The sequence below is a fragment of the Mauremys reevesii genome, linkage group 9, assembly GCF_016161935.1.
Source record: "Mauremys reevesii isolate NIE-2019 linkage group 9, ASM1616193v1, whole genome shotgun sequence".
Taxonomy (NCBI): Eukaryota; Metazoa; Chordata; order Testudines; family Geoemydidae; genus Mauremys; species Mauremys reevesii.
In genome coordinates, this window is record NC_052631.1 from 76256056 (window position 1) to 76281682 (window position 25627).

Here is a 25627-nt window from a genome sequence, read left to right on the forward strand (position 1 = left end):
TGGTTTAACCAGATCACGAGTTACTAGCTGAAGATATGTGCCACAGAGACTGATCCTTTAATCCAGACAGCACTACAAAACCTTCCACATTGCTCATATTACCTGCCATTTGCCCTAAGTCTGAAATGGAAGGGAAGTTAAGAGTTAAGATTGTTATTTATCCTTCAATATTTTATGGTCAGTGAGATCCGTGGGAGGGAACTATTTTAAAGGCCAACAGTAAATATGAAAACCAAAACTTCCTGCTTTGAGACTAAAGGGAAAGTAATTGTCAGATCTAAAATAGCAGAAATTGTACATTGGATAAATATTATTTGTTCTTGGGATGCAGAAGTCAAATACTTGCATCATTAAAAAAACAATCTAATGGCAGAATAGTAGTGACATTTTTTGTCGTGTAATAGTAATGAATGATGTCCCATAATAAAAGAAGCTGTTTCTAGATTCTGGATTTATTTTTGAAATATTTTTTGAGTATTTTAAAATGGACCTTTGCACAGCCCAACTTTTAACTGCTGTTTTCATGCTGCTGCATCCTGTCACTTTCCAATATGCAATTGACCAGGAACAGTGCAGCGCTCCAGAGCTAGAAGCGTGGAGATCAATATCACAGTAAGAAGGGGTCGGCATGAACAAAATTTATCAGTAGCTTCTTAGCTTATTGTTGCTGGGCTTTAAACAACAGCAAATATTCCTTCTATCCCTTTCCAAGGTTTAAGCTGATATTTACAATTTTAATCAAGAATCTGATTTTGCAAACGTACTATCAGGACAAGCATAGTGCTTACTGTCAATGGGGCAATGTTGGTTGTAAGCATTATGCCTAGTAGTGAGTGAAGGATTAGGCCCCACTTGTGCAGAGTCCCACTGAAATAAAGTCCTGTTGCATATGGGTGTGCTGTGCATATACAGATCTCTTTGCAAGTTCTGTTTATCTAGGTTCTGGTACTGCACACGTCACAGAGGTATCTAACCATCTAAGGTTTTATTTTAATTACTCAACCCTATTTTCAAGGAGCTTAAAAATTGACCAAAAAATCAGCTTTGGCTGAAATTTGACATGTAAAATTGCATATTAGGTTCAAACCTCTCATTATTATTCCTTTTTAGCATATTAAAACAAAAGTTTATTTAGTTTGGCCATTTCCATAATGTACAAGTTTAAAAAAAAATGATGCTTACTGCTTTAAAAATGGTTTTAATTTGGGAATTATTTAGCATTTAGGCCATAGTATCGTCTAATTGCTTTTGATATTTAAAAAATAAAATTAAAAATAGCTGAGAGATGGTGGTTTAAAAATTGGCTGTTGCACATGTAAAGTAAATTGTATCCCACAATGACTCTTAAGGATCTTAACTACAGCTATCACATATCATAAATACGTAATTACTGTGGAGCCTTTCTCATCTATCGGGTACATGATACTTGTTGTAAGAAAGGGGGAAAATGCAAATTTTATTTCCTGATACAATCCTACCTACATGTTTGCAGGAACTTTATGCAAATGAGTAGTTCAAGGGGACCACTCACATGCATAAAGGTTGTGTATATATTTTTATAGGATGTGAGCTTTTGCATCTGATCCTGCAAACATGCACATGAATTACTCCTAGCGGCATGGGTAATCGCATTAAATTAAATGGGACTGCTCACAAGTTACCTGTGTGTGCTTCAGAATCAGACCCTTAGCAAATAGACTGCAAATGGCCATCAGCTCCTATTACTGTGCCTTTCTTACCTTGTTGTGGGATGAGTGAAACATATATGCTGACTTCCATTTGTGGATCTGCTACTGATATCATGGTGAAATGATTTCACCCTGCTCTAGTTGAAGGTGTGGCATCGTTTCCATTAAAACACACACACACCCCAAAAAACCTAAAAGTTTTATGTTCAAAGGTTTTTAAAGCTTCTTGGTCAAACTCAGTCTAGGTGTGAACCCACTTCATATCCTGAATTAGCTCTAGAGTAATTCTACAGTAAAGTGAGACACTGTCCCTAGCTCTCAGTGATTTTGCTTTAAAGTCACCAGTTTGATTAGTGATGTCCTTCCTAAAAGAGAGGACAACACTGCTACCGTGGGAACATTTAAAATTGAAATTTTAAAAAGTGTCAGATTTTCTCCTTTTCAAATAATATAAAAAAGCAAAGGCAATTCAACCACAAAATTATTAAAATATGGTTAAGGGTCTCTATTAAAATCACAAAAGCAAGGAAATTCAGTCTTACCACTGAAATACAGTTTCCAGTCTATTCTTCTTTGGGCTATGTGAGGTATTTAAGCACTAAATTAATGTCTTCCCTTAATGTGCGTGGCCATCAAGAATACCGCTTAAATCCCTCAGACATTAATACTTCACTGGGAGCGATGCCTGTGTGGTGACTGCAGGAGCAAGGCCAATTCTGCTCTCAAAAGAGGGCAAAGTGATTCAACCCAATTCTGCTCTCAGTTATGCTGGTGTAAATCCAGAGTAATTCCAGTGCAGTCAGGTGCTGATGGGCAGCCTTATAAAAGCTAACAGGTTCTGGTTTTACACTGGTACAACTGAGAACAAATTATGGACCTCTTCTTATACTCATGCAAAAAAAAATGTGTGAGGAAGCATATAGGCAACTTCCCAAATACAGGATTTCAGGGCTGATTGTTTCTTAGATTTTAATCTTAACTTTGTCTTTCCTTGTTATTGGTTTATTACACCTTTAGCATTAGTCAGGCACCGTATGTATGTTTATGAATAGGGAAGTATACTTGGGTTTGATTCTTTTTTTTCCCAGAAGGCATTAGCTCCTCAGCTCTATTTGGAAGTTAATGGAAGCTGTGGGTGCTCAGCACCTCTGAAAATGAGGGGTGTGTGTATGTATATGAGAATAGAGGAGAGGACAGTGATCTATACTTAACATAAGAGGGCACAAAAGAGTTTCATTTTGCTCAGAGGGATACTAAATTAGAGAGGGAATGGGGAGCAGAATTTTTATTTTCTTTGTGGATTTTCCTTGCTTGTGATTCTCCACTCACCCCCTCCCTCTGTATATAACGATATTTAAAACACTTTTGTTTACATTTTATTTTATTCTTTCCATCCATATATCCATTTTGCCTATCAGCAGCAACTCTAGGCATATGGACAATTACAAAAACAAAACAAAAGCCCTCAACCATACAATAATGAAATACACACATCATGCAAATGATCCTAACAAGACCCAATTCCAGCTAGAACCTTTCACTCGAAACCAACACCCTTTTGAAAAGCTTTACCCCACAGGGCTCTGAACTATAATAGTCATCATAATCATCTAAAGTATTTATTGATCTCAAAAGCTTTTCTTAAGAGTCTGTATTGGTGGTATTTAAAAAATATTTCCGTGTCTGTCCAGTTGTGACTAATTTAGTACACAGGTTACTTTGTATATTTTCCATCTTTTCTTTTATTGGTGGGGAGGGGAGGTGGGGCAGGATCTGAGAAATGTAATGACTTTGTAATTCTTTATGTTCTGGTTTTCAGTCCTTTTTAACTATTTTAAAAAATATGGTCCACAGTTGTGAACCAGGCAGTCAATGTGAGTGCTTTTGTGAGTAGCCAGATTTAAGCCAATAGAAATACTCAGGTTACTCATGCAGGTTAGTGTTTGCAGGAGGCCTTTGATTTGATCAAGGGCCTGATCTTAGTCATTACTCAGCAACATGACCATTGTCTGCTCATATGGGACTTTGGCCTATCGAATGCAGGTTGACCACTTTGACAGCAATGGGAGGCTTGTCATTGACTTCAGTGGGAACAGGATCAGGCCCCAAAACTGTGATCGCTAGTGCAGTGTCAGTAGTTAAAAGATTGAACTGTTTTTCAAAAATGTATTCCTACGATTGGAAAGAAAAAAATAATTGCACATTGTGTACACTCCAAACCCCTCTTTTTAATAAATTCAGGATTTTCTGTTTGTAGCCTGAGTGGAGTCAGGGTAGCAGCAGCAGCCTGAGATGTGAACAAATGGAAATCTATGAATGCTAAATACTTTCCAGGGAACAGTGCTTGGTTTATTAAAGACAAACACAGCTCCCTCCTAGCGTTGGTGCTAGTCTCTCTCTCTCTCTCTCTCTCTCTCTCTCTCTCTCTCAAAGGGCTTGGTGCAGCTTGTCAAAGGAGGTATTTCTCTCTTTCCCCTCTACTTCCCCCCTTAGACTGTATATAGGACTGTTGCATTTTTTCTTCCAGCTTAGGTTGAGACACTGTATCTGGACTTGTATTAGCAATTCAGCTAGGCTTTGTTTGCCATTGTCTAGCCATTCCTTACTCTCACCCAAGACTTATTTTGCTCCTATGGCTCTGATCAGGTGATGAGGATGTAGCTTTTCACTTTCACCCCATTAGATATGATGAACTGTGAATGTTCTTTTTCAATACTCCACTTCTTGTTCACATGGGACAGAGCCCCAGTAATAAGAACCTGAAGTAATCTGAATCCAAAGCTATCTCCCTGGCAAGGACCATCCGCAGAGGCATCAGTGCAACTAAGATTCAGTCCCAGGCATCTCTTTCACTTGGTTTCTCGGGGAAATGGGGAGAGTGAGAGCATGGGGCGGTGTGGCAAGAAATATGTAACAAAAGAAACTTTAGTCATGCTATTTCCTGCTGTTCTGGGGGGAGGGGGAGATAGATTAATCATCCTACTTGTATCAGTTTGCTTTTATGAATTTTTTTGAAGTCTGGATAAAATACATTTAAGAAGGAAGGTACCCTCACACAATTGGCCCCTACTTTGCCATCAACCAAGTAATACAATGGTATTTACTGTAACCCTAAACAAGGATCGGCCTTTCCACTTGGGTGTATATATTGTGTACAGACACTAGATCGGTATGGTGTGTACATACATCTTATGTACAGTGTGTATCTATATAAAACACTTGTATTTAGATATTTCTATAGACATAGTATTAATGTAGGGTACAACTGTACCGTATTAGATGACCAGAAACATGTAGGTCTACTGCTCCTAGGAAAAGTTACCTTTTTTAAATGATTATATTCCCTTCATCTTTCCAACAACCGTCACTACTTCACAGCTACAGATAAGATCCCACACTTTCAAAAATACGAACAGACCTCAAGTGTAATTCGTCATGTGTCTCCATGTGGAGTGGGTGACTCGATGTATAATACACACACACACACACACACACACACACACAAATATCAAGTTCCATATTTTCCCATGGGTGTCAGTTAAATCCCTATTGTTACCTCTAAATCTCCCTTAGGACTAGGCGAAAGACCAAACAACAGCGCACTCGTGTTTTAAAACACAAACCAAATGCCTAAAGCCCTTCCAGCATTTCCCCCAGAAACGCGCTGTCTCGAAACCCAAGCCCCGCGGGCCTGCGGCAGGAGCAAGCAAAGCCTCCATATTGCACCATCAAGTCCACACAACCCCAGCTCGGCAGCGGCCCTCCGGAGAGCCAAGCGCTGCTCGGACCAGACCTTCCCGAAAGGAGACAAGAGGGGACGAGAAACCCGCTGAGCTGGGTTCAGGGAGATGCTAGTAGATTGGTGCCTATTGCCCGGGGCGGAGAGAGTTCAAGCAAACAAAAAAGACCTCGGCTTTTCAGTGAATCTCCTTCCAGAAGCTTGGGGGGGCCCTGAAATCTCGGGATCGCTATTAAACCCCAAACGGAAGATTAAATGATCCTAATAAACAGGGGCTAAAATGAGCCAAAGGCCGGAGCTGAGGTTTGTTTTAAATGTCCCAGTTTATACACCACGCAAATAACGCAACATTTTTTTTTGTAAAAATGTTTATTTAAACCTTTTTTTCCTTTTACAACAATAAAATATTGCGTCAATATAAACCCCTGGACTAAATCTGGTCGACGATCAAACATGACAGCGAATCGTGTATTTTTAATTTTTTTTACACCCATTTCGGCTTCTGGAAACCATTTTTTTTAAACATAACCCGGAATTTATTGAAAATAAATAATCGTTGGCAACGGCAATAGGCAATTTTGGATAAAATAGTTGAAAAAAGCAACCTTTAATGAAAATAGCGTTTATTATACATCCGTTACTAAATGAATAAACTAAATGATCTGTCTTTAAATTAATAACTTCCAAAAAACGTGTAATATACAAAACTGTACAGGTATAAAGTTGGCAGAAATAGTCAGGTCCTCGGTGTCGAGATTTTTAGCGCTTACTGAAAAATACTTGAAAAATATAAATGTCAAAATGAAAATCTTAATGCTGGGGGAGTGGGGGGAATCCGGGGAGCGCAATTTGCCAGTATAGCTGCAGCTTCAGGGATGCAAAGCATCAGGGTCAACATGGGCCTTCAGTCCTAGCTACCAGTATGTCTCCCCCTCCCAGAGCTCAGCCAAAGACTGCGAGAGGCAGGGCTGGCTTGCCTCTGGTAGTATGGATGTGCGTGTTGGTCTCCAGATAGCGAGCTGTGTATGCGAGTGTACAAATAACACAATATTATATACACACGCACACAACCAGGCGAGAGTATCCCGCCTCTATAGAGACAATCATTATACAGAGTGTTTGGATCAATATTTGTGTATTGTGTGTGTTTATAATGTGTAATTTTTTTCCCGTGTGTGTGTAGCTGGATCTATACACAGTCTGTATACACTCACACATATATAGTATGTATATACATATTTACACACATACATACTACATATCTGTGTACACACACACAGTACATCTCTACCGAGGGCTGGGAAGAAGGGAAGGATACAGCACCGCTCCTTTATATGCCAGAAAAAATGGTTACACTTTTTGAGCATTTTTATTCACTTGCCTTTTTTGTTTATTTTTTTTAAATAAAAAGCTTTTCAACAAATCTAGCATTTCCCTGTGAGACGAAAATAAGCTCAGCATGAAACAAAGGCGGGCATTTCCCCGAAATTCATTGAGACACCTCAGAATCCCTCTTTAATATTGAAACAAAAATACAGAGAAACTGATTTCTGAAGCCAAAGCGCAGAATTATTAAGGTGTTTTACTACAGACCTTCGCAGTCTGCTGCTGATCAGAAGCCCAACACGTTTTCAGAAAGGAAAAAAAAAGGACAAACCCTTTATTTTAGTTGCAGTGCTTAATTTCAGATCTCTTTTTTTCCCCTCCGTTGAGGAGGGAACAGGGAGTCGGGGGATTTATTTCAGAATTTCAATCTGAACCATTTCGTGGTTTTAGGAAGTTATTTGAAAAGAAGGAAAAGCTGCAAGAAATCAGTCTGTTATTCTTCACAACGTGCAAGCGGCAGTCAGCTGTGTTACAGTCAAAGGAGGCACAACTTCCTGCCTTTGGGGTGCAGAAGGGGGACCCCACTCCTCTAGTATGGAATTTGGGGGAATGAAGGGAAGCGAAGGGAATTACCCCTTCTTCCCACTACAGTAACAGTGATATGCCCAATACATGGAGCGGGGGGAATGATGACTGATCAATTCGGTACAAATTATGCCACAAATATTGTGTACAGTTTGTAGTAAAACACCTCAGCCATTTAAAAACGCTATATAAGTCTTTAAAAATGCAAAACTAGTCTATTGTAAAACAGATTCACCTGAAATACAGCTGATATAACCAAGGCGCTGGAAGGTTATTCATAGGCACACATCTGTCTTTATTTTTTTTCTTCCTAGTGGAGACCGAAAACAAACCTTGTTTGATAGTAAACAATATGCACTGATCAGCGAAAAGGTTTGAGAGAAAATATTGCCCAGGCGGAAGAGCAGGAGGCCCCGTGCTCTAAGTCTTCGAGTATTTGTTTTTGTTTCCTCTTTAAGCATAAGTTAAAACCCTCTTAGAAAATCCGCGCTGTTCCCAGTCCTGTCTGCGAGCCGAGCCCTATAGTCAAAGATCATGGCAGGATGTGTCTGTTTTCACGTTATGAGAATAAACCTCATGCTGCTGCTGATCCCCTGGTGGAGTCATTCTTTTCTCTTTTTGTCTTCTGTTACAAAACCAGACACGCACCACTTCTTTCTCTAACTGCAGGCTGTCTGCCAAGGAGGAGATCTCTTGGGCTGCAGGTTTGGGACATTTAAGAAAATGAGTTTCCAAAACCCCTTTGACACTCACCTCTATCGAGGTTCTCTTCTTTCTTTTCCTGCCTTGGGCTGCTATTTTGTCAATACTAGTCGGGCTGCCGGTAGATGAATCTGCCTCTTCCAGCCACTTGTTTAGCAGCGGTTTCAGTTTGCACATGTTCTTAAAGCTGAGCTGCAGAGCCTCAAACCTGCAGATAGTAGTCTGGGAGAAAACATTGCCATAGAGAGTCCCTAGTGCTAAGCCAACGTCTGCTTGAGTGAATCCCAACTTGATTCTCCTTTGTTTGAACTGCTTTGCAAACTGTTCCAACTCATCTGATGTCGGCGTCTCCTCGTCAGAGTGATCCTGACAGTGATGGGAGCCTATATCTCCATGATCTGCGGTGTCCCTCAGCACTGGGTGCAAGCTTTGGGTAGTGGCGGAGGCAGGAGGTGGTGTTAGCCCCCCATGGTCCAACATGCCACTGACTGTGAAGCCAGGTTGCGAGTAGACATTAATGGGCTGTCCACTGGAGGTTATCGATGAGTTATGAGCTGGACTGGCTCCCCATGCGTTGGGATGATTTGTATGGGGCGAGTGGTGAGACACATGAGGCGACCTGTGATGGATGATTGCGCCAAGCTGGAGATCTTCTCTTCCTGGCTTCACGTCTTGCTGGTCGAGGGGGCTCGTCGCTAGCGTGGTGGACCACGGGGTCCCATCACTGAGGCTGGTCACCCAGTGGTGTCCGAGAGGATGCCCATTGCTAGGAACTCCCTGTAAGTAGTCACTTTGGAGAAGTTTCTGAGGGTTTCTGAAAGGACTCCCTTGCTGCATGCCCGCGGAGTCTGCATGGACTAAGGAGCTGGAACTGAGAATGCTGTAGGGATTAGAGGCAGCTGTGGCCATGGCTGGTGTAGATCCCCTACTAGTTATAATGTGGCAAAGGGAGCAGCTTCAGCCTTTGACATCTACCAGGCAAGGGAGCCAAATCAGCAACCACTGAGTTATTGGCAGCGCTGCTGGCCAATGACAGCATTTCATCTGTCGGGAAGCTTTGGCTGCGCCAATGAGGGGTGAAGAGGCAGGTCGCGCTGTCCAAATTAGGTTTGCGAAACCCAGGAGTTAAAGTGAGTCTGAAGCAGGAAGTGAATCAATCTTTAGGCTCCATTGGTTGCTGCTAGCTGGCTGTCCACGGTTCATTTGTTTAACTCTTTCTTCACTGCATGCCAAGATTTGTTTTTAAGATCTTATGAGAGGGGAGGGGGGATGACAGAGCATGGTTTAAATTTGTAGTGATTAATTCCAGGTACAGCAAAAACCAGAGGTTAAATGCCGGCACCGAAGACTGACAATCTATCCTTAGCACAGTTCATACGGACTCCCCAATCCGTCTAGCATTGTAAATGCAACATGAAGGTAATTGTGAGATGATAAACTATAGATTTATATAAACAAAAACACACACACACACACACACACAAACAAAACACCCATACAACCCCCCTCAGACACCTAAAAGCCACCACATCTCAATCTTTACATTTAAGGTACATATCCTATAATCAGGAAAATTAATGAATATACCCCGCCCTAAAATAGGATTTAAAACGAGTTAAAGGGAATATTTCCTAGAGGGCAGAGCTTTATTACAAATTTATGTTTTTATTTTGTTGTTTGTTAACCAACAGTCAAACTCTTCCCTGATTTAAATACAAATCTTACAAGCTAGTAATATCATTCAGTTATTCTCAAGTTTACCTCCCCGATCGTCAGGTCAATTGGGGTCCTTGCTTTTATCCCTATAACTTGTCATTTCATATCAGCAGTTCGACAACTCCTAAATCCCACAGCCACTAAGCACTTCTTCTAGGACGACACACTTCTGCAAGGCTCCAAAATATGTACAATATATTTCCTCTTTCCGGATAATTTAGTTCACTGGGATGCGTTTTGCCCAGCTAGGAAATAAAAAGGTGCTTTCCAATATTTGTTTAAATAAATTATAATGATTTCTCTTCTCCATCAAAGTTTGAAATAGAAAAAGAAATTAATGAGGTGTATCTTCACTAAACACTATCCTAGGTATATGAATTTTATGTTGCTCGGTGCAAGAAAGAAAAGGGAAATATATTTTGGTGACCAGGCAAAACAATGAGAGTGTGAGAGAGAATGGGAAATGTTAAATTTTCTCTCAAATTCAATTTCAAATCATCTGTAAGTTAGGGGGGTGAACATTGTGTTTCATGCTTCCTGTTTCAAATGTTCTGCTAAGGAGTAGAGTTAGAGAAATCTGGGTATTTCAGATTTCTTGTAGTGCTCAAGCAGAGAAAATTAAACACCTAATACCTTAGAAAATCTCTGAAGTTAAAAAATGACCTTTCCTTGCATAATTTTGGAGGTAACCTAGCTGCGTAATTATATTTGCACTTACAGAAGACTGCATCAGAGTTCCCTTATTGGTTTGAAATTCCATTAAATATATTGCAAGAGCTCCTAGGTTAAGCTTGATTTAAATTTGCATACATTTTCATATATTTAGCAGAAATAAAAGAAGGCTTGCAGCTACCAGAAAGTCATTAAGGCATTAGTTTCTCTGAGAAGACAGATCTGGAGAAAATTCAAGAAAATGAATCTCTCTCTCTATATATATAAACAAGGTGAGCTTTCCTCTGATTCCTTTATAGCTAAGCAACATCAGTTTCCTCATAATAATAATAATATAATATATTAATTTCTCATCGAAGCCTAAACCAGCACATCTGATATTTGTAAATTTGAATGTAATTATTAAAAAGATGCGTGTGGTAAGTTGTTTGAAATAGATTTTGACATTTCTAAAAAATAAGTTATGGAGAAAGATGCTCATTTCTTCTGTGTTTTCTACCGAATTAGGAATGTGCTTTTACATAAAGGGCAATGCCATTCTTGCATTGATGGTGCTCCATTTTCAGGGTTTTCGCCGCTTTTAACCTGGACGTTTATTGTATTGTATTTATTTGTTTATTTTGAGGCCACTTTTGCAGCGAAGTGGGGTCCCCTGCCCCCTTTGAGAGTTGCGGTGGTGGTGGTGACTGCCTCTAAAATCGAACTTCGGGAAACTTTTCAGGTGCAGGGGAGGCGGCTCGCTTGGAAAGGCGTTGGAAAGCGTGTTGTGAAGGGTCAGTTGAGAGGTCAGAAGATGAAAAATGTCTCTGCAAAAGAGAACGATAGCCCCTTTGCCCATTTCAAAGCGACATTTCTGACGGCACAATTCCTAGTCAGACTCCAGCCATTCAGACTGCGGTTGATCATATGTATGGAAAGATATCAAAATAGACTACACAAGCCTTTTAATATAAATATTACCGGTGCCTAATGCTTGGTGGTGGGAGAGAACTAATACTATGTTATAAATGTAGCTCAATTGTTTAAAATGAATTTGCACTCTAGAGTCTAAAAATTTTTTTCCAGTCGAGGGACTTGAAAATGAATGTTCAGATGAGCCGTTTAATGAAAGTAGAGCCTTTAACGGGGAAATAAAACCCTGAAAATCAGATTTTAATATTTTTTAAAATGTAACCAAGCCAGAAGCCAGCGCCATAACGGTGGGCTCCTGCTAGACTCTGATCTCGCCTATAGGAGAATATGCTTTATTTTAAAGTCTTTTATCTGCATATAGTTAAATCTTCTTGCTGTTCTAACTAATCTGCTGGAGAGGGTTTCTTTAGCTCTTTCCTGTCAGTCTAACTTCCCAAGTGTAACAGATGCCGCTCTCAAGCGGTCCTTTCTGCTGCTTTTCTTTATTCAGCCTCGCATATTTCTCCCCATGATCTGGGTTTCCATAGAGAGAGGAATAAAAGGGGGACCATGGCCACAAATCCCCTGTCCCATGCAGAATAAAAGAGCCTTATTCAATAGACGACCCCGTCTGGACATGGGAGAAAAATAAGTACATGCAAAGCTACTGTTGCAAGAATTTGTAACTTATTTTTCATAGACTGAGACCCATTAAAGTAATAAAAGTTTCTGGGTCTGGACTCTGCTCTTCAGCTGTTTGGCTAGAGATGCCTTTTCACTCGAAAGATCCATGTTTACCCAACATATAACTAGATTTAATATATGTTTTTCTGCTAAATCTCTGCCATGAATAACAATAGCTCAAGAAGCCTGCCGTCCTTGGGAAGCTAGAAGTCGCTATAGAGAGAAACCACCATTGAAGTAGAGGAGCTGTAATTGTGTCGAGTCCCCACACTTTCCAAAGTAAAAGGCAGGACAGTTGAGTTTCTCAGGTCACCTCAGTACATGGCTCAAACTTTCTTTCTGGTGGTGGTTGGGCTGACGGCGGTACCAGCCAACAAAGCGTTAAATCAAAGTCTGCAGGGCGAGTGGATTTGCAGCTCCTTGTTCTTGTGGGCACTTGTAATAAAGCTCGTCGTGGGCGCCTCTGTTAGAGGAGAGGAATGGCTCGCCAAAGCCAGGAAACACAGGTTTCCCTTGAAGAAGCTGTTACTGTAAAACAATGCATGTGTGTGTGTGTTAGAACTATGTCTATAGACACATGTATACAGTATATTCGCTGACAGGAGCTATCCAAGGCGTATTGAGACTGGGTTTATTATCCTGGCAAGATTTGATTCTGTTTTAGAGATGTTGCCATTATTCATCTGCAGGGGGAAAAGTGTTCTAGAAGGGGGTTCGTTTTGATTGTGTTTAATACAGCATGAAGCTCCAGGCGGTAAGCTCTGGCTCGGGGTCGTGACCCCTACATTGAAAACTTCACCTTCAACACAAGTTCACTTTAGAGACAGTTCGAGTTAGATTGGGCTTGGTGGGAACAAGTTTACATTTCAAAACAGAATCAGTCATAACGGGGCCTGGGGGATGGGAGGGACAAGTTAACTGTTTCTTAACGCAGGAGTGAAGTTTTGTAATGGTGTGCACTGAGGCTCGTGTTGAACCCCCGCTCACCAGATGGAGAGCTGAAAAGAGGCTACTGTGCCTCCCGCGTTAGCCTTCTAAAAGCCCTGTCTGCACGGGGGAAGGTAAGGAGGAAAAGGAGAATTTACCGAGTATTACCAGAAATTAGCCAATACCGACACAAGCCTAATTAGTTCCCTTTTGGGGTCTCTGTTGGCTGTTCTCGAACGTGAGTACATGCTATGCTAGGAGGGAGACAGAGCATAGTGCGATCTCAGCACCACAGCTAGGCGAAGGACAGACACTGCAAATTAAAATATTCCTAATGTAAGTTTTAACGCACCCCCCCCCAAATCTCTAGGAACACGAGCCCTTCAGTAATAGCCCCTGCACTGACGGAGCACTGTTGTGGTGGGGGTTGGTTCTGCATTATGGACAGAGGATGGGGAGGGACAATAAAGCAAGTCACTGGCAGAGAAAACCACCAGGTAAAGAACATTTGTATTCTAACCGCTGCATTCTCCAAATCGGTTTCATGCGACTCCTCGCCGCTCTGCTCGAGTCACCTGTTATTTTCGCTGGTCCATTGTTAATGTCTGAAAAAATGTACTTGCCGGCAAAAAGAAAACGTGTTCATTTGTGCACCGTCACGTCTTGTGAAGGTCACTGAGATTTCGGGCTTTGGTTAATTTGTAGCAGGTATTGCAGCCAACATTTGGTTAATTTGCCATTTGTCTAGAAAATATTCTGGAGAATCTCTCTAGAGTGCAAATGTTGACAATAGAACCTGTCTTGCCTTTTATTACAATCAGAGCATTTGAACGTCGGGTTTGTTCTTAATCCAGAAATATGGGTGGTAAAAAAAGACCCAGATTTTTCGGGCTGAAATCCTAAAATGTTTGTGAGGCTCCGGTACACAGTATTTTGAAGTGGGCGGATCAGTTTCTCAGACGTCTGTAAGTCGGTTATTTAACTCTACACCAGTTTTTAAGGTCACGTAAAGAATCGCGTAGAGATTTTTTTAAGGTCACACAGAGGTGCACACAATTGCAGTCCCCTTCTCCTTTACGTATGCACTTTTCTTACACTGTGATAATTCGTGTGTGTGTGTGTCTGTGATGATTTCATAGTTAACTGGGATTCAGAGATTTTTTTTAACGTGTGTTCAACACACCTTCCAAACCTATGTAAGTCATCAGTTTCGATCTTTTCTTAGCAGTGTAAATGTGTAGGCAATAATTGCCATAAAGACTTAAAGAAACAGAAACTAATTCAGTCTCAAATTCAAAAGCCACGTTGTGCATATTTTAAAAACAATTAAAATTCAATTCCTTTATATACCGATTTCTATTCAGGAATGCTTGCAACAAAATGGATTGGATCTGAAAATGCACTAAATGGTACACTATTTAACCTCTGCTGACTAATGGGACATCGAAGACAAATAGCTCTCTTCCTCGGATGACAAATACCTGTATTGGTGTTTATTAGCTCGCCGAATAATTTCAGTTTGATTTTTTTTCGACTGTGCATTTCTCCAGCTTTATCACTCCGCGTGCACATGATTCAATGGTACTGATGATCCAGAGACCTATGTGTCTCTTGCACTTTGGAAGTATTTCGTCATTCTGAGGATAATATATATTTATTGTCCAGTTGATTATTTTTTTCTGGAAGTGGAAATGTTTATAGTCCAATAGGAAGTTTATTCACTGTTACACGTACCTTGGCGCAATCAATCCCGAAATGAGAATTGAACGTTCAAACCATATTAAGTACCTAAAAGGTATTTTTATCTAAACTGCATCCACGAGATGTGCGGTTTTTTTTAAATGTAGAGGGATGAGCCATTGCTTGGTCATCTTAGGCGTTTCCTTTGCAGCTGAATGTTTTTAGACCTGTCCTATGCAGCTGAATGTTTTGCAGCAGCCTTGTCTGTTGCTTGTGTTAGTGGCTGTACGTTCACGTGTTTGGGATGTGCAGGGACTAGCACGAATCTGCCTTTAGCAAGAAACATGGCAATGAATCGGTGGAGAGAAAAGAGGCTGCGGGACCAAAACAAAGATTTCATACAAGTGACAAATAAGAACGTAGCAGGGACTTCCAGGGCGAACTCAGAGCGGTGTCTGTTTCCGGAGGGCAAGGCACTCGCAACCTGTTGGATGGGAAGGGGGTTCGGGGAACTGGGGGCCATTCCTTAGCTGGATTCCGGTTTATAACGGGTCCTTTGCAAGCCCCACAACGGGCGAGCTGGCGAGCAGCGCGGAGGGGGGGGGCAAAAGAAGGGTGAAACTTCTAGGCTTCTGGTGCAAGTACTGGGCGAAGGGCAGTGTCCATGGGGGGCTGGGGGTGTGACTTGCAATGGGTTGCGCCTGGTGCCCGCAGCGCCTAGCTGCGGTAGCACAACCCAGGCACCGGCTGCGCTTCCTTGCACCAGCCCAGCCTGCAAGAGCGGCCGGTGCGTGTCACCGTTTCCCCAGCACCGAGCCGCCTCTCCGTCCCGCTGCCCCGAGGGCCGCCGCTCCCCCAGTCCCACTGACCAGCGCTGCCCCGCTCCGTGCAGCCGGGAGGGGAAGGGCAGCAGCCTCCCGCCAACGCTGCTCTGAATGGGAGAAGCCCTCGGCGTAACGCGCCCGCTTTTCCTATGGAGCCTGCGGCCACGAACGGGTTAATCCTGGTCCCGTCAAGGGCAGCAGTGTCCAGCCTTTGAGTTTAACCCACCTAATCTTCATGAAAGGAGCAATTTTCTTTCCTTGAACAACAAAGGCCACCAGTAAAACCCCGAGCTGCTGCAAACAGAACTGGTTGGCGATTTTAATAGAGCAAGATGATGCCCTGAAATGCAAATCTAGCAAGACTTCAGCCAACTGGAGAGAGACTTTTCTTTCCAGATTTCCAGTTTCTGTTACAGCCTCTGGATTTTTATTTGCCACTGAGCTCTGATTAAATCCAATCAAGATTTCATTGCTCTCCCCTTTAAAATGAGAATCATAGAGCCGAGATGTACAGTACACTCCTATACGTAGGGGATATAGAGATGGACATATTGATCTCTCTAGTCTTGCTTTTCACTATCTCTTCATCCAGCTAATCGATCAGTGTGTGCCCATATGGGGTGAATCTATGTGTATATAGGACATAACATCTAGGCCAAGTGCATCTCTACAATTCTCTATAATACACTTAGAAAGGGGAAATTAGGTTTAATAAACATTTGGAAACAAATTCATCCGAGCAAATGCAAAGCAGGTTGAATAATAAGTTGTACGCCAAAGGGCAAATGAAAATGCAGAAGGATGAATAGATAAGAGGTGAAAAAATTCAGTTTCTTCGCTGCTGAGGTTACAGGTTTGTAAATGTTATTGTTCCTTATGTGAAAAATAAAAATGTCTAAATCCCTGACTGGAAAAGAAGAATGTAAGTAGGCGAATAAACACTGGAGATAAGACTCTTTGTCAGCATCATAGGTGGGGACTGGCTCTTCAAAGGCCTTTCTCTCAAGGAATGATTGCCCCTTATGAAATATAGCCCAGCCTATTTGCTAATTGGATCTAACCCACTGGCACGTTGGAAACAATTGGTACCAAGTGTTTCTCTCTCCTGCTCCGCAAAAATATGAAGAAGAAAAACCCAGTTCCGTGGGACCCTTTCAAGAGTGTCCCCCTTCTAGTAACCTCAGCATGAATTTGGGGCTGTGAAGCGATTAGTCTTTGCCGTGCCTGGGAATTAAAAAACGGGAAGAACAGAAAATGCACTCTGCAAACTTTTAATGAAATTACTGGCGCTATCGATTTTATTTGTATTGGGCCTCAGACATTTTAAAGAATGTCCCTGGCGGTGGCGAGAGGGAGAGGGGAACAAAGCTGTCTGACCTCTCTTGGACACTGAATTATTTCATATTTTAGAAAATAAACTGCGTACATTAAAAAAAATCTTAGCGATAAGGCAATTGGAGGTTTGGAGACAATCTAATAAAGTTTGGGATTTATAAATGGAGATACTACAGGAACAGTTTTATAGGCCTTAGATATTCATCTGCAAATAAGATCTAGCATTCATTTAAGAGTTATTCGAATAGGAAACCAGCATAATCTCTGCTATGCGCATTAAGTGAGGTACCAGTCTGTTGTCGGGTTTTTTTAGGATTACTTTTGCAGGTCATTATCTATAACTTGTGCAAACGTCACCAGTAAGCGATGCCTGTGAAATTCCATACAACTACTACCTTTCCAGGCTGTCACAGAGGAGAGAGCGCTTCTAAACCAATCTTTCTAGCCTGCTGCTGCACTCGGACACTACAGTTTTAAAGATCAATGTTCAAGTATTTTGGTTTGCTCCCTCTGCAAACTGTTTAGAAATTACTAGTAGTGGGTAAGTAAATTGCAAGTAAACCTAGTGAATTAGGATGATTCTCTATCAGTTTAATTTATGTTTTATAGTTAGTTTAGCCTTCTGATTTGATTGCCTTAGTAATGTGAATTGCCTACAGCTGCTGATGATACAGCTTTAATTCTGTTTTAAAGGTCATGTAAACATGTGCCTGTAGCATAAGGAATGCAAATTCAATTCCCTTTTAATGCTTCCTCACATTCACTTCACAGCCTTCACCTAGAAAATTAGCCGGATTTAATATAAAACTGTTTAATGTTATGATTTCATTAAAATCCTCGTTCAATGCTCTACTCTTCCCTTTTCAGGCAAAGGGCAGCTAAGTCTGCCTGCGCCTTGCGCTGCGTTGCTTACCACATGCCTCACGCAGCACCAACAGCAACCCACATATCGGCTCAGATCAATTTACCTTTCAGTTCCTTTACTAATAAAGACTCGACTTCATATTAAGCTTTGTTTGGCTGTAGGCAAACAACATACCCATAGAACTAGAGAATCCAGCAACACTGCAAATTATTGTCACAAAAGAGCCAGAGAATTATGCAGGTGTACATTGATTGTACGCTCCTGCACAGTTGTTTGTCTCTAGACTATCGTAATGAAAGTTTAGTCTCGAAGTATGAGTGTAACAAAATATTTGATTTCAAGTGAGGCTGACTTGACAGTGGGATACGCAGTCTTTCCAAATTAGTATAACGAGAAGCTGTGTAAAGATCCCAAGGTGATAGGCTTACATATAAAATACCTGTGTCTTGAAGACAGACCTTTTCAAATTAATTTTTAAACACCGTGAACCCCCGAGTTCATGCCAGATTGCGTCATCGTACTGCACTGAAAACTTTTTCAAAGGGTTTTTAATTTATTTTTTCTTAAGGGGCTGTGTACGTTAGGCGGTGTAGTCTGTAAAGAGATACCAAGTAACTAGTCTCCTTTTTACAGCCCCCTCATCTTAGCCACTATCCGGAGAGACTGGGGGGAGGGGGGGGGGAAGGGAACAATGTGTCTTTGCTTTAAAAAAAAAAAGAAGTGTGTGTGGGGGATGTTTTTCCCTCCCACATCATCTTTACAGAAGAATATTGCTGGGGCTTTGTGGTACCTGCTTGCCAAGCAATATCAAGACTGGAGGACTCCATCCATCATTAACCCCTTGTTAGGGGGTTGTAACTGAGTCATGTACATTTTCGGCCGGCTAAAGCTTTGGTAAAACTCAGCTCAACCGCCCGTCCCGTTGTCGCTTTTTATACAAATCAATTGCTGTGTCCAGTTTCAAGTCCCGAGCGTTACCAACTCCCGCACGGGGCCCTTCTGTGCGCCTCTGAAATACCTTCGTACCTAAAGGACATTTGGGAAGAGATGAATCCTCATTATGGGATGATCTTTTCGTACTTTGCACCCACATTTAATAGCCAACTTGTTACATGTAGGACAGTGGCTTCTCTGCATAGGCACAGTTTCGTGAGGATTCTTACCAGCTACGTTTTAAAAATGGTCTCTTGACATGATAGTTCCAGTAGCATTAACTATTTTAAGTGCCCAGAGTCTGTCATCTCTGACTCTGTCAGTTTGACTTTCATTTCTGGGATTTCTTTCTCTTTAAAATGCCCTTGAAAAACAAAGGAAATCAACACGCTGATTGACTCAGACTAAGAGGTGCAGGTTCTTCAAAGTTAATATTGATACTTTCTTTGATTGTGTCTAGGTATCAGAAGGATGCACCCCACCATACGGTATATCCCACCGTACCAGGAACAAAGGGAGCCAAATTTTACCCTTACACCCCTCTAAATCCGGACTCGCTCCGCTGGAGTCCATGGAGTTGCTCCGAATTTACATAGGTGACACTCCGAGAGCAGATTCTCACCATTGCGTTGTCTCGCTCCTGTGTCACAACCTCAATGTTACTTCTTTATATATTTTTTGTTTTAAAATAGATCGTAGTGCAAGTGTCAGTGATCTTACGGGGGCCTTTCCCATGAAAGGAAAAGCCTCCCCACCCCCAAGAGGTGCCTATTCCGACCTATGGACGTCTCCCAGGCTCGAGATTTTCCCAGAGCAGCAGAACTGATTTCTCCCCTGCCTAGTCTCGCTTCTTTAGTGGCCTGTGCACTAGTCATTCTTTTCTCACTGCTGGCCTTGATTTCAGGGTGCGGATTATAGCCGCGTTCCCATGGTGGCCTCACACCATCCGGATCAGATTTAGGAGCGAACCCCCTCCCCCCCAAACCCCACCACAATAAAGACAATCAACCAGGAGAGGTGGCTTGAAGCGACACAGAGCGCTCCTGAGCTGCATGATTATCACCTGACTGCTGCCTGTGTGCAATTGATGTCACTTATTCACATGACTCCGCAGCTAGAGGTGTGGATTTCAATGTAGGTACATATTTTCCTTTGATGAGAGGATCAGTTCCATTACACTGTCAGAAAGCCACAGAGATACCAATCCCTTTTGGAAATTAGATATTTCACGAATGCTTCATATGCACCAGAAACGAACACTGCTTTTGTGTGTGTGTGTGTGTGTGTGTGTGTGTGTGTGTGATGGGACTCAGGGAAACACTTGACCTCAAGTAGCAAGAGTAAATGTATCGTAAAAGTGCAAAAGAAAACAACTTCCCACGTGGGTGGTCACACTCCTGTGGGGTATGCTGGTGTCCACGCTCAGGATAACTCATTATCACTTATTTTAAACAAATCAGAATTACCTGGAGTCCTAAAAACAAACCTGACTGCCCTTTATAGCATTAAACTGTTAGTCATCTGTCATTAAATCCCCTTCCAGTTGGTTTTGACAATTTTACATTCATCTGCAGTTCCCACATAGATAAGGACAGTACTTCCTGTCTATCTCCTCCACCGGAATGAATGATTTTCACAAAACCTTAATTCTTGTAGTAACACCTCATTGGTGATTCTATTAATGTTGCACACCTCATTAAAGAGCCCCAAACACAAGGAGGTTTAAATGACTTTATTAAATTAAAAACAGCATAGAAAATTACCCATGGTACTCTCATCAAATAATTACTGTAAACTATATACATACAGTGTGGGATTCTTTTAACAAATCTATTCATAGAAAGTGGAGAGATTCATAGATTCCAAGGCCAGATCCTTGTGATCCTCTAGTCTGGCCTCCTGTATAACACAGACCACAGAACTTCCCCAAAATAATTCCTAGGGAAGATCTTTTAGAAAAATAGCCAATCTTGATTAATACCAGTTGCATTAAAATAATTTAGGGCAGCATAACGTGCTTAAAACATTGAACCACACTCATGCACTTCCTAATATGTTCTTGTATGTTTCACTGCGTGTTTTTCTTCCTTATCTTTTTTTATATCTGAAGTTCTATCCCACCCTCCCCCATGTATTTGATCATTTTTTCAAATCCCTTGGCTGAACCAATCTCTTTTCATGCAGAGGATAAAAAGAGAAGAACTTCAAAGTAGGTTCAGGTAATTAACAGCTGAGGGGAATATAATCTAAACCATAGGCCCTGCTTTGCACCCAGGTCTGCTTTCAGAGCCAGCCGGCAAGGGAGTGCCTATTCCCTATAGCATCCAAATCTGCTTCCTCTGAACAGCTTTGCCAGGCCTCCAGTTATCACATCTGCATTTCAAACACCATGTCTCTGGCATTAATTATTAATTAGCCTACAGTCACCCCAGAGGATTTAAGTTCCAGCCTGCACATACTTATTCATTGACCTCTATCTTAGTTTTTGTTGGAAAAAACCCACTAGAATGCTTAATAATTTCCTTTCTCTCAGTTCTAGTTTCATGGAGGGGAAACAGTATATTTTCATAGATGGAAAATCACAAGGTTGTCTAGAAATTTGTTTAGAGTAAAATGCTATGTCAAGGGTTTGAGCAAACCCTTTCAAAAGGTTTAGAGAGAATTTTGTGTACCTATTTTTGCCTTTGACAAATGAATTTATGGATTTCCCAGAACTGAGTTTAGCTCCATGTGGAATATCACTATGGAGTTTTTTTACAGAAGTAAACTGAATGTAATTATTGGGTAATGCATTTATATGATCAATCAAACTATGACTTATCTGAAGGCTCTGGGGTTAGAGTACACTATTGACACCACTAAGAATGAAAAATAATGCTGCAAAGCACTCTAATCTTTTGTCAGAAAATATGCATTTCATCCTCAGGAATATAGTGTAAAAAGTCTGATTTGCCATTATTCTGTTAAATTTTTCAATTAGTTTGGAATTTCTTTTTATGTTCAAATAACAACTACGTTTCTCACCTCTTCTTTCTTGACCATTGTATACCTTGACATTAAACTGCCAGTTTTAAGAATGCAAAGCGATCAGATAAGAAATTGGTTATATGAGTAGAATATTATAAATTTAGCCATGCTGAGTGAAATTGCAAGTGATTGTATAGTAAGGGTGTATTGTGTACTGCATATATTCTTTTGTTAATACATTTTAATATTACAGCATCCAAAAGAAACTGAATAAGTCCTATATTTAACCCTTCTTGCAATTATACATAAACTTCCCTAACTATTGCCACATTGCATCATTTTATATGCTGTACTATTTCAAATTATTATTGAAACATAAAACATTTCCACTGTTTCCTAAAGGAGTGTTCACTGTGCAATTACAAAATCATAACTAGTTAACTTATTTGTCAGTCTAGAATTGATTTTTGCAAGCATTTACTCTGAGCATATTACTCTTTTGAGTTTATTTTTAGTAAACTATATATATGTATTGGCTTGATGCACATGTGCAGTTAGGCTATGTCAATAAAGAAGAGAGACAGTTTTTGAAACTACAGATAAAATACCCCTTACCATGACTTGTGCTTCAGAAAACGATGACCTTCAGAGAGATGTAAGGTCCAATCCAGTATTCTTTAGCCGGGAGACTCTCCCCTTGACTTCAATTGAGAATTTTGCCTGAATAAGGGCCTTCAGGATTTGGGCTATTTTGTGGCCTCTTATTAATTAACCCATGTCTCGTAAACTGGTCTGGAAAACATTCAAAGTTCATCTGTTAAATAGTAAATGTTTTAACCTCCATTTCAAATATTAGGAACAACATTCCCGAGTGAGGAGAGGAATATTTAACATCCCAGATTTAGTTCAGAGAAGAATATTATATGCATAGAGAAATTTCAGAATAAATCAAAACTTAGTGCTGAAGAAGGGACCAGATCTGAATTAATGTAATTATGTGTGCAGGATCTTCTGTTGACTTCTCCTACAGTACCTAGGGGAACTAATCTGGAACTAGGGCTAAAATCAGTTTTTTGTTGGGTTTTTTTTACATGCCTTAGCATCTTCATGTTTGTGAGACTTAGATGTTAAGCCTCTCCACAGTGTGAATATTAATCAGGAGCAAGAATTCAATTTCTCATACAAGGAAATGGAGTGGGGAAAATTATGGAAAATAAATTACAAGACAAGGTAGGTGAGGTAATATTTTTTTACTGGACCAACTTCTGTTACTGGAGAGATAAGCTTTCGAGCTCTGTATAAGTTTGAAAGCTTGTCTCTCTCACTAACAGAAGTTGGTTCAATAGAAGATATCACCTCACCCTCTTTGTTTCTCTAATACCCTGGGACTGACACAGCTACTGCAATGCTGCAAATTACAAAGCAGTCAGTTTTAGAGTAACATCTCTAGAATGTTTTAAGATTATGAGTAAATTCTATTGGATGCCAGAGAGATTTTGTAGATTGAGCATTAAGGATTCCAAGTTGTCCTGGTGCTACTTTGACACACTCTAGCTGCTGTGGCTTTGTTTTGATCGTGCTCCAAAGTAGCTGACTTCTGCAGAATGACCTTTGATTAAATACAATAAATCATATAAGGTGGGCTTTGACACATCACCACTCTGTGTATGTGGGGATACAAATAATTTGAATGTGTGGGGGAGGAGGGTGTCTCAAAATGCAATAAAAGTAACTAAAAATATTCCCCTGAAAGCAATCTTTAAACACTCTAAGGAAATCACTCATTTGCTATCAGAATGGACTGCAGCTTTCATGGTGTTATATTGTATGGCTGACTTTACAGTACATGTACATTGAGGAGTTCTATTATATTTGGGAGCCTTTTCTAGTCTACAGAGCTAAATACAAGTTGTACACGAGTCTGTCTTCTTTCTCACCTTGTCATTTTCCCTCTTAGCTCCACTACTTTCTCTCTCGCGCGCCCCCTGCCATTGTTAAATAGGCTAATGTAAGGAGATTTTGGAATGCAGGCAGATCCATGCTTATAGAAATCCAGTGGCCCTAACCTCTTCCATCGGCGTGGAAGAGTGCAGCTGTAGACTGGCCGCATTGCATCCCACAGCTTGCCTTGGGTTGGGGAAGGAAGAGCTAATCAAAATGTTTCCATTTTTGAAATTTTGATGGAAAAAAGGAAAAAATTATCAGAAATTTTTCTCTCAACTTTTTTTTTTTTGCAAATTTTTGATTAACTCTAGGGGAAGTAGATCCTATTCCCCAAGCCCTGCAGAGCTCCCATCATCCCAATTACTTCAGCTTTGGGGGATATATTTTGGGGTTGTGGTGACAGCGGAGAAGGGAAAATGTGTGTATTTTTACAGGGCAGGATGTCACTGGGTGTGAAAGATTGTGTTACTCTTGTTACCAGTGATGAGTTTCTGTAAGAAGCCTATTTGTTTTTGTTTTTTTTTTAAATATATTTGCACTTTGTTACTTTCATTTCATGCACAAATGTTTTACTGAACAGGTAATACCTAACCCTTGGCTACTCTGGAATCCCATTTTTACCTCTGTTCTAATTCTATCCTTTACTTATTTTCTTAAAGTACAAATGTTTGCAGCAATTTTGTAGTGGAGACTACTAGGCTCTACCAGGGACTGACCTGTGATCATGGTGGTATATATTTTGTATATTCAGATTTGTAGCATGCTGATTATATTTTGTTTAGAAAGTCATATGGTTAATCCTGATTTAAAATTATTTGCACAGTAATTATAATTAAAGGGTCTGTTGATTTCTTGGGCATTGAAAGTCCCTAGAACTATGTTTTAATGAAAGCACTGCAATAGTTGCTGTGTTCCAGGAATCTTGTCCAACTGTGCATAAACATTAGGTGGAAAAGGCTCTATACAAAGAACAGTAGGTGATACAGTGGATCACTACAGATAATAAATATGTAGAATATTGGTTTTTATGCCAATGGATTCTTATTGGATTGTGAACAATAAATGGGGCCAGACCCTCACCTGGTGTAAATCAGTGTAGTTGATTAGAAGGGAGCAATGCTTATGTACACCAGCTGAGGATCTGGCCCTTGAAGTTTAGTCTACTCTGTTCTAAGAAAAAGATCCCAGAAAGGATATTAGAATTACTTTGCATTATGTCTGACATTATCCACAGTCATATAAAGATAGAATTTACCTTCTGATTATACTAGTATGGTAATGATGCAAGCTGAACTCCAGTCTACAGGTCATGCACTCTGTATAGTACCATTAATGCATATACAAAGGTCATCAATAAGAAGCCAACAATTAGTGGTAAATAAGATATTAGGGATATTTCTAATTCTTTGTAATAACAGTTGGTAATTGTTGGCTTTTTCGTGGTGACCAGTGTTTGACACACTATTACACAATACGTTGTAGCAAGTGGTGTGTAGGATGGTTTTTATTCAGGTGATTCTAGTCAGATATTAATATCCTAGTTTGAACATTTCAATTCTCTGAGCAAGATCCTATAAAGGTTTCTGCTCACAGGGGAATTTAAAGATTTCTTGAAGTTCCTTTTAGAGATTTGAGTTTGAAATTTCTAAAACTGAGCTGCTTCATGGCCAAATTCTGGTATTGCACCATTTGGTCCAAAAATAGGCCCATTTTAACACTGTTAAAGAGCACTAATGTGCTCCCGTGTTCTGGTTGGCAGTAGCCCAACACACAACCTCTCTGCTAGTGACAGGAATAGTCTGCATGGGGGGGTTCTATAATTGTTACTGCCAGGAAGTGGATGTACACAAATATATGGACCGTGCCTCTTGATCCCGAGGCCCCTGCATTGGACTGTCATTGCAGAGCTCCTGTTGTGAAGAGCTTATAAAGCAAGGTTGTGGGAACCAGAAACTGCTGTTCCTACCCCTCCCCCCAAAAAACATTTTTTTCTGGCATGTGCCTGTGCATAACTGGCAGCCAGAATTTGGCTATTATTTGCAAACTTATTACAGGCCTCGCATTCTTTGTGCATTTTTTCTCTACAATTTTAACTTCTTTATTCACACATAAATCAGGTGTTCTATGTATTGGTTCTCGGTTATTGTTT

General features: G+C 40.7%; 1 protein-coding gene and 1 long non-coding RNA gene across 3 annotated transcripts in view; one reads left to right on the forward strand and one right to left on the reverse strand.

The window, feature by feature from the left end:
- Positions 1-5857: 5857 nt before the first annotated feature.
- Positions 5858-8968, reverse strand: POU3F4 (POU class 3 homeobox 4). Its single transcript, XM_039486900.1, has one exon. The coding sequence runs from the start codon at positions 8947-8949 to the stop codon at positions 7864-7866; it is 1086 nt and encodes a 361-aa protein (XP_039342834.1). The 5' UTR covers positions 8950-8968; the 3' UTR covers positions 5858-7863.
- A 1616-nt stretch (positions 8969-10584) lies between these two features.
- Positions 10585-25627, forward strand: part of LOC120371284 — a 157211-nt gene continuing 142168 nt past the window's right edge. For both annotated transcript variants that reach the window (XR_005584252.1, XR_005584251.1), the window contains exon 1: positions 10585-10700. This is a non-coding gene — a long non-coding RNA (uncharacterized LOC120371284). The remainder of the gene's footprint in view (positions 10701-25627) is intronic.